At 38.9% G+C, this 13,326-nt stretch overlaps 1 protein-coding gene across 1 annotated transcript in view; it reads right to left on the bottom strand.

The window, feature by feature from the left end:
- The window catches only part of RGS6 (regulator of G protein signaling 6), a 269,437-nt gene extending 256,536 nt beyond the window's left edge, over positions 1-12,901 (bottom strand). The window contains exon 1 of the mRNA XM_086463544.1: positions 12,818-12,901. Within this exon, the coding sequence (XP_086319670.1) occupies positions 12,818-12,901 (84 nt within the window). The remainder of the gene's footprint in view (positions 1-12,817) is intronic.
- Between the last annotated feature and the right edge of the window lie 425 nt (positions 12,902-13,326).

Raw genomic sequence — 13,326 nt, 5'->3', positions numbered from 1 at the left:
CAGCACTATCCATCTGGGATTTCCAATGCCTTTAAGAACCCTAGAGTTTACAATTTTGAAATGCACTTTAGCAACCACAACAAAACCTCCAAAATGTCAGATGTGTAAATTGAGGCCACTGTATCCCAAATGATTAAACCAGAGTGATCTAATATTCACACTTTCCCTAGAGTACGTCTCTTTGTTTGAGTGCCGTCTTGAGACTCCTTGGCAGAGAGGAAGACTACAAAGTGCAGCCGAGCAGTTCTCTCGCCTGAACTGCTCTCAAGACAGCACTTTGAAACAGGAAGAGACAGGACTCAGGAGAACATATAAATATCTTATAAGGTGCTAGAACACTGAGTAATTAATTTTTCAGCAAGGAGAAGCTTTTCTTTCAGCAACGTGTAAAAAGTAAATTTCAAACTCCATACCCACTGCCTGGCTACTCACGCTCTGACCCAAAGTAACAGCAGAAAGGGAAGAGTCACGATTAAGGAACTTGCATAAAACAGGTCAAGAGCTCCTGCTTTTACTTAACCTGATTTCCACAGCAATAGATGAGAGCTATATTTCATTGCAGAAGTCTGTGGAAAATTTTGGGTTCTTCCTGTATGAACCTAAGAGAAAAAGAGCACTCTGGCTTTAATTAGGACAAGAAGGAGGGGGGTGAAAGGTCATGAAGCTTTCCCTGCTTCAGCGCAGAAATACTTTTGTCTTTCTGGACTCTGGGATAGGTTAAACAAAGCACGAAAGCATCAGCCACACCAAACAAGAATGTCCAGTTTTTACGGGAGCATTACTTTAAAAGCTACAGTGAGCCAGATTCAACACATGACCTGATGGGGAAGAGAGCTCTCCTCCACCCCTCCTCTCCTTCCTGAGCACTGATTTTGCCTGAGGCTCTTCCCACACAATTTTAACCCATCTCTTCTCAACATACTGCTCTTCCAACATGTGGGATCACTTGCCCTGTTCCAAGCTGCTTTTTGCAGTCCTGAGCAAACAATTAGTGATAGCCTCAGTTAGCTCCCTGATTAGTTGACCTGCTCTGTCTGCCAAGATCTGGGAGACAGCTTCGGATGTGTACCTAAATGGTTTGTTACTCATTTCCACTTTCAGCCAGGAAGCCAAAGAGAAGAGAAGCTGTTTCTTGTGAAGTTTTTTTCTGGAAAAATTTCCAAGATCAATAAGTCATCAAACCAGAATATGAATTCAAAAAAAGTTCCCCAGTCCCTTGATCTCACTGTAAGAAAGAAAGAAATTAAGTTCTTACACCACTGCTGCAGCCCACCACTGATGCAAGGGTCCCATAATAAGCATGATAAACAAGACTGCTCTTCTAAAAAACTGTAACGGTTTTGATATATTGTTTCATCCCACAAAATAGAAAAGGTATTTGAGAAAAAAAAAATAAAAGTCATGGGAGGAAGGAAAAAAGCCAACAGAAGTCAGGAGTCCAGTTGTGACAACATGCACCTGATACCACAGGATTGGGTTCAAACACCTGCCCTCAAAGAGGCAGCAAAAGAATTTAAATCAAAGCCATGTGTTGGGTGGGTGCACTGCAATACTTAAGCTAGTCTAGGTCTTCATCTCTGGATTTGATAAACACACCACCATGAACCCAATAAAAATCCTTATTGATACCTTGTACAAAAGTTTTCATCAACAGCTTCTTAAATAATTAAGAAAAACCCTCATCCTGATATCCCCAAAAGTACCTCACAGCATTTATTTCCTCTGCGAGTTATAGAGCCATTTTATAATGATTCAACTATTTGTTCATCTGCTTGTAAACTTACTGAACTAACAATGAACAACAATTCTTATTAAATATTTCAGATGTTTCTTTCAAAGGTCTCATCCTTAGGAATTCAGGAAGATAACACTGATTTCCATGAGGTAAACAGTTTGTCAGCAGTAATTCAAGTTTTGTACACTGAGCATTCCACAGAGGTAAAAAGACATTTCTTGGATTAGATTCTAGAATTAGCAATGAATGCTTAAGATCTAAGGCAGCAGTGTATGAGGGGGAAGAAAAAAAAAACAAACCAAAACCACACAAAACCCAAACTTAGTAAATACATATGGACATAGACAATGAGGTTAATGGGTCACCAAAGACAGAATATCATAAAACAGATGAAACATTCAGTGCTCCTGGTAAAAGCAGCCACATTGACTGTCATCTTGTTGCTCTTTGCAGTTATAAACTGCTCAGTAGAGGCAGTGGAAAAGTCCTTTTCCAGCAATCCCCAATCACTTGATTAGGCATTTACCACCATACTCACCACCAGCTTCATTCTGTTCAGTTGTTTTTCTCTGGGTTTTGTTTGGTTGGTTGTTTTTTTAACATCAAAGGCAGACAGTACTTAGTGAAGCATTGACTTACGGATGGCAACAAAACAGACCACAAGGGGTTCCTTGTGTACCTCACAGCCACTCTGCAGCTTCAATCTAAGGCTGGGTTTTGATCCTTTCAAAAGCTCTTCTCAAACTCTGCTAAAGTGAAATCAAAAGGTAACTCTAGATCCGAGTGTGACTTTAATCCAAACTGCTGAGCACCAGGGGGACGAACAGAAGAACATCGGAGAAGCCCCTTCAGGAGTTAACCCTGGCAAGGTGACATGGTACCTAGGGAGCTGGAAGGGTTCTTTTGGGCTGAAGATGCTGCCTTCTCTTCCAAGCTGCTGATTTCCCACAGGATTAACCTGTCAGGTCCTGTGGATACAGAACTCAAAACCATGACAGCCAAGACGGACAGACTGGTGTTTTCTGAACATGCCAATTCATACTACTTCAGTGTCTACAGGGTAGCTTCTTTTTCAAGAGGTGTCTGTCTGCTACAAAATCAACTGGAATGACTATTTCCAACAGACCCATGAAGAGGTGGCAAATTGTAATTGTTTTCTTACGCTTTGGATTCAAGTCTGGCTGCAAGCTGTAAGCCTAGAAGCTAAAACAGCTGCCTCCTCTTTCGTTACCATCTCCTTCCACTAACCAGTTTCCTAGCCTAAAGATTGTTTGCCCTGTTCAAAATGGCTGCCACAGAGAAACCTGCTCAACTGCCATAAGTAATATGCAAAAAACTAAGACATTAGGGAGAAAATAATTAGAGTAATGGAGCCAGTTTACCCTTTCCTGAATGTTTTTGTAATTCATTTAGAAAGAAGCATCTCAGCTGCTTGTCCTTGAACGCCCCAGGAAGCTCTCTGCAACTTGACATATTTAAACAGTTTCTTTGATCATTGACTCTTTTTCAGCACTTCAACTGAATGCATCAAAACTAGGGGAGTAAAGCAGTGTCCACCACAGGGTATACGCCCCAGCATATGACCACATCTCCCTTTCATTGCTCTCTCTCAGCCTGGCAGATGAACTCAGTGCTATTGAAACAACAGTGGCCTAAAGGGCACCCAACCTTCAGTTAGCTTCGACCAACTTAAAACAGCTACACTGTGAGAACAGTAAGACTGTCAAATTAAATACGGGGGGTGCGTGGGGGGGGGGTGATGGTGATACCAGGAAACTGCAAAATGGAGTAGAAGCACATAGTTTCAGTGTGCCTTCGCCTGCACCTCAGAGGTGACTCAGGGCCTCATTTTATAGCCAAATGTTTCTCAAATAAATCAGGTTTATGCAATTAAAGACAACAATGACAGCAACAGACTACAATTAGAGTTTGTATGTATCCCACAAGTGAAGTCTGATACTTTTAAGACTGCTGAAGAACTGCTTTAATTACTTCTAAGTATCTCTTGCAATTCTAAGTCAGCAAATGTTTTTTTAAAAGCAACCTTGAGTCTTAACTCTCTCTCCAAAATGCATCACCCTTCCAGTTCACTCATACTTTCTGCCTGCTTTTGGTGCATTCTCCTTCAGTCCTCTATTTTTCCTTTAAACACTATTATCCATAAATGTCACACACACACAAAACTAACAGTTTAGCAAAGACAGAACCAGAGCATAGCTCACTACCACAAAACTTTTTAGCCTGTCACAATTTCATGCAAGTTTGTGTCAAGGTCTTTCCTATGCCCCCTGAAGCTCTCAGACATCTCTCAAATGAGAGGAAGAGAGCACCATTTGATGCTAAATACACTACGAACAACTTAAACACATTTTTATTGTTGAAAAAGAAAACAGGTTTCTTTCTTGCATGCAGAAAGGAAAACTTGTTATAATTCAACATGTTTTAAGTGCTTCCCAGTCAAAAATACTTAAAAAAAAAAATAAATAAATCACTACCAAAGTAGGTCACCTTTCCTGGTAAGAGGACCAAGGAAAAAAGCACTTGGGCTCCCTGTTTCCAAAGAACAGATGCTTTCATATTATTAAAAAAGTGTGGGTTTAGTCACTGTTTTTTCCCCACAGATAACTTTCCAGATACAAGACAACAGTTGGACTACCTTCAGTTTACAAACAGTCAACAGTAGTGCCATTATTGTAGCTCTGTTTTTCCACACATACAAAAAATATAATTAACACAGCTCCAGTTAATTTTACTATTAAGAGCCCAGTAGGGAACAGTGCAAGTGACAAGAATCCAGTGCTGCCAAGGCTTATGTGACATTTTGTGCAAGTTATTGAATGAGCTAATTTGTACATAGCTACAAGCCCATGTTTAACAAAATTGTGTGGATTTACTGATGGGGAAAGGCATCTAATTATAGCATCAATGAATGAAATATTCCCTTTATCTGGGGCACCACCAAAACAGCTCCTGCAGCCAACGGTCATGCCAACAAGCAGAGTAGAATTGTGCTCACAAATACAGAGCTTGTTAAACAGCCTCCACAGCCCTCCAGTTCCAGGGCTCCTTGGTAAAACTGCCAACTACTGCAAGACATAAGGTAAAATATGTGAAATGGTAACAAAGACAGAGAGGAAAATTCTTAACATGCAATGGCCACCAAACCTATTTTCGTCAAATGGGGAAAAAAATACAACTCAAAATAGCTGGTAGAGGAGAACAGAAGTGACATCTGCAGCACTATACTCTGAGAAGACTGGTACACAAAACCATTTCCATATAGAGTTTGAAAACACAACCACAGAACCATTTCTGTTTGATTTCAATCTCACAGAACTCTGTTTTTACAAAATCAAAATATGAACAAAATTGGAGTCGATCCACCTTTTCTCTCAACGAAGAAATAGATCTGAATAATTCATTAACGTGTTCCTTGATTAAATCTTTCTTCCTACCTGTTCCACTCATTCTGCTCTCAATTAAAGCATTAGGAAAAGTACATACAGTGTTTTGTCATCTCTTCTTGTGTATGCCACAAATTTGTATCACTTTAACCTTCAGAGGCACTGAATTATTGGTCTAGAGTATAATTTCCAAACAATTCAATACAAGGTAATATTAATGAGCTCCATTAACATCACAGAAAAGCAAAATAGGGGTAAAATAATCTTATTTATATTAACATCTTTGCTCACTTTTTCCTCCCCTCAAAGACACGTAGCCTTTGAACTAAAATATCGGATATACTCAAGAATGAGAATACAATTCTTTGTTAAGCAGACCTGTGCACTTCAGTGTCTGGTTAACCAACTACTTCTCATTTTCTTCAGTTCATTAAACTGTGGAAAGACAAGGAAAAAGAAGATACAGGACAACAGCAGCAATAAAGAAAAAAAGAACAAAAGTAATTGTTTCCCCTTGAAGGTGGTATGACTACTTCTAATGAAAAAAAGCAAACATGCTTCAAAATGTCTTAGGATGCAAAACATTAACTTTTAAATGGAACTTCATTTGCATATTTTCATGGTTCCACACATGTAATTCTATTTATTGAAATGAATCCTCCCACTCAAACTTCATTGCAAAGCCTTATGAAAGAAGTTCATAATCCTCTGAAATGATATATTATTAATCAGGACAGAATAAGGGTTTAGCTGAAGTTCTGTTACAGAACAAAAAAATAGTGGTTTCATGTGCATTTCACCCAGTTCCATCCAAACTCTTTTTCCTCTTGATATTAGGGTTCAAGGCTGAATCTGAAACAGCCAGAAGCTGTCTCCTGGAAGAAGTCAGGCTGGTAGCTCTCTACTACTTCGCTACTTCATTTTGTTTTGTTTTTAACAAATCCCATGACTAAAATAATGCTTTAGGCAGAAAGAAAACACTCAGCATCTTGCCCAAAACAACATGTGAAAGTAAATCAACAAACATAGTTAAAATACTCCAAGACCATAACTTAAAAGTGCTGACAACAAATACACAGAGAATGACATGAGAAAGATGCTGGGGGAATAAGAGAGAACCATTTCCAAAAAAAGAAAGGCACCAAGTGCTACAGCTAGAATAGCATAATCTTACCCTCTAGCTGAACCTTCCCTTTTTATCTCTGTATTCTAAATTTGTACTGCTTGCTTTGCTAAAAATATACTTTGAAGTTGTCATAGCTATTGGTCCTGGCTCATCTTTTTTCTGCCTCTAAGAACAGCTAAAGTAATAGATCACTGTAATTAGACTTCCATGGGTGCAAGAGACAGTTTGTTTCAGTTACAAACAGGAATAGGGAAAAGATGAGCCAGAGAGGAAAGAAAGCTAAATAAATTTAAATAAGACAACTGCTTCTCAATATGGAGAAAACTAAGGGCCGGGGAGGGGAGATAGCTGTAGGCTTATCACCAGAATCTCTAACTACAAAGAGGGATACAATACATGAGAGCTAAGGCCACCTGCCTGACATTTATCCCTTAAAGCACCTCTTGCAGAGTAATTACATCTCTCCTACCTCATTTTAATTTGCTCAGCTAAATAAGCTACTTGTTTCTAGTCCATCCCGTGTAACCAGGTCATGTTTTCTGAAGACAGGAGATGACAACAGAGAAGACCACACCATGACCTAAATGAGGCCCTATTGCTAGCCCTTTGCATGCTACTCACACCTATCAGTCTCCTACTTCTCCAAGATGCTCTGGGATTGTATTTGTGGTTTTCATTGCCATAGCACAATACTGGAGGCTGACTGTCCTGCGATTTAACCAGCGTACTTGGGTCTCTCTTTGCTGCTCCTACCCAACAGATCTGCTGCATTCATCCGTCCCTATCTTTATCCCCCACTGTACAGCCTTTCTATCGCTGTAGGACTAAAATTAATGCCACTACTACATTTCCTCTCCACAAGATTTTGCTATATGAGGTGTGGAAAGGAGAATTATTGAACATTACACCAGTTATTACAGGAAATGCCAAGAGGGAATCCCCTAGATAAAAACCATCCAGCTCTGCCTTTACTGCAGCCACAATTTAACAAGTAGCCCATCTTGCATACAGGCATTTCACCCTCTCTATGCAACACCCCACGCAAAGTTGTTGACACAGTAAATCATTTGGATAAAGAAATTAGCCACATTTCAAGAAATGGTCAACTTTTGTTTACAGCCAAGGCACATGAGTATTTGCAGCAATGAATTAACTGAAACCACCTTTTCAATGTGCAATACAGAAGTGCTGCCTAACCTTTATGTTAACACATCTCGGTAACAAGACTGGGCTTAAATTTATTTTCCAACATTAACAATGCTAGTTTGGTGGTTACTTATCAAAAATTGTGTGTCTTCAATTCCTGAAGTACTGATATGTACTCTCAAATTCAGTCCTAGTTTAATTGTGGGTCACTGCTTGTAATCTAAAAACAGAGTAAAAATTAGGAAATGTCAAGAGCACAATTGGCTTAAAATGCCATAAAGTAAAAGCACAGAAAAATCTTTAGGTAAAATTTGAAGCCTGTAGGTCTGCAGTGTTATCAACTCGTGCATTATCATCACCATTTTATAATTTTATGTTAAAGAATCAGTTACAAAACAGAAGCAATTGTGCGAGAATCTCAGATTTCATGTACAAAAATAAGATTAAAAGCCTTTATACGCAGCAGAATCCTAAAATATAACTCAAGAGACAAATAAAAAGAATGCCAAAAAGTATTCAACAGTTTAAATGCATTTTAGGTTCTGCTGCCTCTCACTAGAACAGCATAAAAAACCCTTGAAAGGGTTAGAAAACCTCAAGAAAGATGCAGACTGCTTTTAAAGTATAGCAGTTTTATGCGTGAAATCCATCTAATTTTAACACACTGCAGCTTCTTCTGTCTTTGCAACAAGTTATCATTTGGTCTATACCTTTATGGGTTTTGTCTGCTTTGGTTGCTTGGACAGTGTCCCGCTGAGAGTTTTTCATGTGCTACTTAGCACAACTTAAAAGAAAACAAATAGTAGTCTTGATCTCCTGACTAGCTCCCAATACCAGCATTATATTTTTTTTTATCTGAATACCTGATTTTAACAACAGGGTCTTCCCCCATCTTTCTGCTTCGTGGTCCATACATTTTTTGTATGCATACATCTGTCTTCACAACTGCTTTTTCTCCTACTTCCCACCCCATCACCACATAGCAGCAGGCCTGACAGCAACACTCCAACTATTTGCCATGACTGGAACCCTAGAATCTGCCTGGAGAAGAGCTGCTAATGTAAAGTTGCATTTTTTTAATTTTTTTTTTTCATTATTACAATTCAGATCTCAAACCAGCATTTAAAAAGACAGTAAGGCTGCCAAGTACTGAAGGTAGCAAACAACTCAGATTTTTCTGAAAGCATCTTGTGGCAGCTGCAAGTTTGTATTACATTTACTTAGAACAGTAATTGCCTTTGGAAATTAGATTTTCCTGCTTGTTCAAAATATTTACGATGAGTAACCATAAAAATTCAAAATTTTAACTCACTAAGTGCCAGTGTTAGCAAGCAGATAGAGAAGAAGTGTCTGGCAAAATTAATCAGAGATGGAAATGTACCATCAGATAATCCAGGTAATTTCTTTGATACCCTTTGATATCCCTCAGAGCATGCAGGCTCACAGTGGTTCTAAACATCTCTTAACAGTATGATTTGCAAACTGTTCCCCATCCTAAGAGATCTCTCTCAGGAACAAGTATGCCTTGCTATCCAATCTAGACTTTCATTTCTGTGTTTTCATCCTTCTTGTTATACTCCCCAGGTACTGCTAAACAATTCTTCCTTATCAGTATTTTCAGTTCTTATTTAGTCAAGCCCTAAATCTTTTGGGTTTCCTTTTCTTTCAGTGACACGGCAATTTTCCACCAGCCTTTCTGTAAGAAGATTTGATTTACAAAATTATTTCGGTAATAGGTTGCCTAATAGGTCTGGTGCCAGAAGGTGTCCATGAGCTGTTTGTTTCTCAACACAATCTGCAGAAGGTGAACTTTCAGACCTAGATTATTGGAACGACGAGCCAAAGGACCCCTGGGACATAGTAACCAGCACTTGGAAGCCAGAAAGGCAATCAACGGTAGCTGGATTTCAAAGGAATGTGACAGGCATTTAAAAATCAATTGATATTTTCTGTGGCTGTTTGCTTGTAGTGTGTTTTTCTCCTCTCACTGGCTTTTTATTGCCTTTTTTTTTTCCTTCCATGCTGCAGCACCCACACAACGTGCACAGACTGAAGCGAGGACTGGGATGCCACTCACTTCCACAGAAGCCCTTGTGTATCAACGTTACCTGCTCCCATGAAAAGGAGGGTGGCGCATTTCAAACAGTCTTTTTAATCACCACATACCACTATTCCAGTAGTAATCCCAACAAAAATACACATCAGTGTCTTCTCCAAATATGGCCAGACCAATTAGAGAAAACACAGTTCCTATGTTTTACTCACAGAGCAGTACTTAAAAGGCAATGCAATTTCTGCAGCACCCTTAAATTTTTAATTGGGTATCACTATGCCACACAAGATAAACGACAGCACATCCTTACTGCGGCACTACTCATAGCCCTATAATCAACCCAGGGCTAAGTACTGAGACATACAGAGAGATGAGAGGAAGCACAAATTCTATGAGTGGGATGCAGCTTGCTTAATTACTGATGTCTACTACATAAGTACCTGAAAGCTAGGTGCTGAGGCACCCACGATATTCAGTGGAGACCTAGTCAGTACAGCTGACGCAGTTTAGGGTACAATTCATTTTAACAAGTGTCAGGTGAGACAAATCACACCCTAAACACTACTTCCCCTAATAAGTGCATCTGCACTACCTAATTCACACACAGATGTCTTCCAGAACATAGTGCAACATTGAACATTTTGGATTAAAAAAATAATATGCCTCACAATTTGATAAATATCAGGCCCAAAAGGTTAACCCCAAAGGAAGAAAATAAAACTTATCTCACTGAGACCATCTGCTGTAGCAATCAAAGTAGTTAGAATCCATTTGCTTGCAAGAGTCCATAGAGAATATCACAAACTAATTGGAGTAAAAATAAATTAGTTTATTTTGTTCTGCATGGCCAAAATCCATCCCACTTAGTTTTACCTACCTAAGTAAAGGGAACAGCCTGTTCTAGGCTTTTCTCCATAAACAAAACAGACAGAGGGTGCTCCAAAGGGACACTCAGCAACACCTAAGATCTGATTTCTCCTTTAGATGTGTGTATCTCTCACTAGCAATTACAAAGAAAACCAGGCTACTACAACCACCTTCTCAACTTACAAATTTCAAATAGACCTCAGAGAGTCTCAGTAAAGAAAGCATTAACAATTTCAGGTTGTACTTGCAGGGCTTTCCTCCTTCAAACCCCACAAAACGTGACAGTTATGACAAGCAACAAAATAGTTGACACTTTCAGCAGGAATTTTACTGTGGTCCCATTATTGAAGCCCACCCTTTTTTCTTCTTCCTTAGGGGGATCAACAGTTGCATCTCAGGATCCCTGCTGTGAGAAGCAAACCTCTTCTTTCACTGTGACACAAAACCAACCCTGAACTGTACAGTACGCTGGTAGATTGTGTTCTGTATTTCAGAGAGTCCAGTACAGTGTTTTTCTCATTCATTACTGGCAATCAAGCCACTTGAAAGGAAATGAGAGATGAAGAGCTAAACACTCATTTGGAGAGAGGAGAGATAATCAAGAGAATAAAAGTCTTGTCTCAGATTTTGCATACGATTTCTCAACACTAAGGAACATATAATTGATGTGTAATACATACAACTAATACCAAACAGGATACTAGATTTAGAAAGTCAATCACCAATGGAAATTAACTTTGAAGAATAGGTAATATTAACCAGATTCATAAAAGCAACAAAACCCCTCAAAAAAAACCTGACAGACCTGTGTTAGCTTAATATTGACAATACAGAACACAGTACTACTGAAAAATGCATGGGGCATGCTATTCTTAAAGATAACTATGTATTTTGACAGATGACTGTATTATGAAGGGCATCTGAGGAACACCAGAAAGGACAGACGAATGAAATGGTATGAGTATGTTCCCTGTTGATACCACAGAACTTGCAAGCCTTATTCTACAGTGACAACAATGAAACACTAAAAGGCAAAGAAACAGAGAAATCCTTAAGTTCAAATGCCATGAGATTAATAGAAAGTGAGGCACATTCAAATACAATGTAATATTTTCAAGAACAGGTAAGTGGATTCTCTGCAGAGTCACAGATTTAATGCCCTAATTCTAGATCATGCAACCAGAAACTTCTTTCGTATTCCATATCTGCTTCAACCTGCTGGGGTGTTGGACCTCTCGGCAAACAGGTTCTAAAAAGATAATCTGACTAACCAACTACCACTGCTTCCAAATTAGCAGCTGAAGTGTGTTCATAACACATTCAAAACAAACAAGCCTACGCATTACCCAGAAAATTTTCCCGTGTTAACAATTCCAGATTCCAAACCAAATATACAACAACAAAACCAAAATTACTGTTATCAAAAAGTAACACTTTAAACAATTTATGCTCTATACGAAACCTAAATTATTTTCTCAGCTTATGAAAGTCATCAAGATTGTGGTCACGCAAACAGAAAACAGTACCATGTACACCCAACACATTTTAGTTAGTTATAGCTATCTTGTAAGGTGTAAAAATGAGTGAAAATATACATTTTACCCAGGATCGTACTACCCAATGAAACTTGATTTGAGCTAGCATTGGAGCTCTTGAGTTAACAGAATGGTAGCTTATTTGAGCCATGCAAGAAATTTTATTTTTGTCAGAACCATACAGCACTGTCACATGCCACATAAGAAACATTTCTCAGGCTAAATAAAATATATTTACATGACCTCATTATAAAAAGACTCAGTTTCACAGATAACATATACACCTACCTCAGAGTAAAACAATGCCTTAGCAAATATGTCCATAGATCGCTTTCCTTCATCTTTTATACTATCTCGAAAGTACTTCAGAATAAGACATTTTATCATGGTGAAAGAACGCTCTCTGACATTATGTACTGCTGCTATTTTACCTTTGTTTAATTCATTTTTCACTAGCACTTGAGAGGTTTCTCTTTTTTAATTTAAGCAATGCAATGGGAAGTAAAAACAACTACCTGTAAAGAATCAAAATGTAAATTATGCAACAAAAACACAATATGAAAATAGAAAATAAAATGTACTAAAAGATTGTTGTATGCCAGCTGCTTTATGCTTAGTGTGATAAAACTTGGAGGGTATATACAATTATTTTAGCTAGACTTAGTAGACTTGAATGATTAAGTCACATTGCAACTACTCAAAAGAAGTTATAAATTTCAAGTTATTATCTTGTCATCAAGTATTTATGCTAACAAGCTCAAGTGCTTCCACTGAACAGACTAAGACATCCAAGCTCTCAAATGCTACAGTTTTAAATACCTACTTTCCTGAAAACTATTTCAGCTACGCATCCAAGCAGCCTGAAACATACCTTTGACTTCAAAAGGGGCATGGGATACTTTTACAAGCCAATCACGTAAGAGATTTTTCCAAACAGATCCAAATCCTTACCTTTCTGTAGACTATCATATTTGGAGAACTCTCCTCCGGGTCAGTGGTTTCCACATTACTTGGATCAGTGGGCGCCTGGGCCATATTTGCCTCTCGTCGCTCAGACTGCAAGGACAGGAGCAAAAGTCAGCATCACCCCAGGCTGCAGGGGAGCATAGCGAGGACACCCGACTACGTCCAAGGCAGATGAACGAGGACAGTACAGAGGAAGCCACGCTCCAGACTTCACCCAATGCAGGATTTTATCACACCTTGTCAGAAAGTTAAATGCTTTGAATCGATTTATCTAAAGCACAACGCCCCAAAAGCGAGGACCATCACATCACATACAGCTGTGGTTTGGCTCATCCTCCCCCACCACATTTCTCCCCCAGTTCTGATCTTTTATCATAAGCCCCCATTCAATAAAAGACCAATCAATAATTTACACTTCCTCTCCTTGCTATAAAGCACAAACAGCTTAGATTTTTCTAGGAGTTTGGGAGGCACCCTCAAACACAAAGCCAAGG

The sequence above is a fragment of the Leptosomus discolor genome, chromosome 3 (assembly GCF_034619465.1).
Source record: "Leptosomus discolor isolate bLepDis1 chromosome 3, bLepDis1.hap2, whole genome shotgun sequence".
Taxonomy (NCBI): Eukaryota; Metazoa; Chordata; class Aves; order Leptosomiformes; family Leptosomidae; genus Leptosomus; species Leptosomus discolor.
The sequence above is the reverse complement of the archived record's forward strand: the minus strand, read 5'-3'. Positions and strand labels throughout refer to the sequence as shown.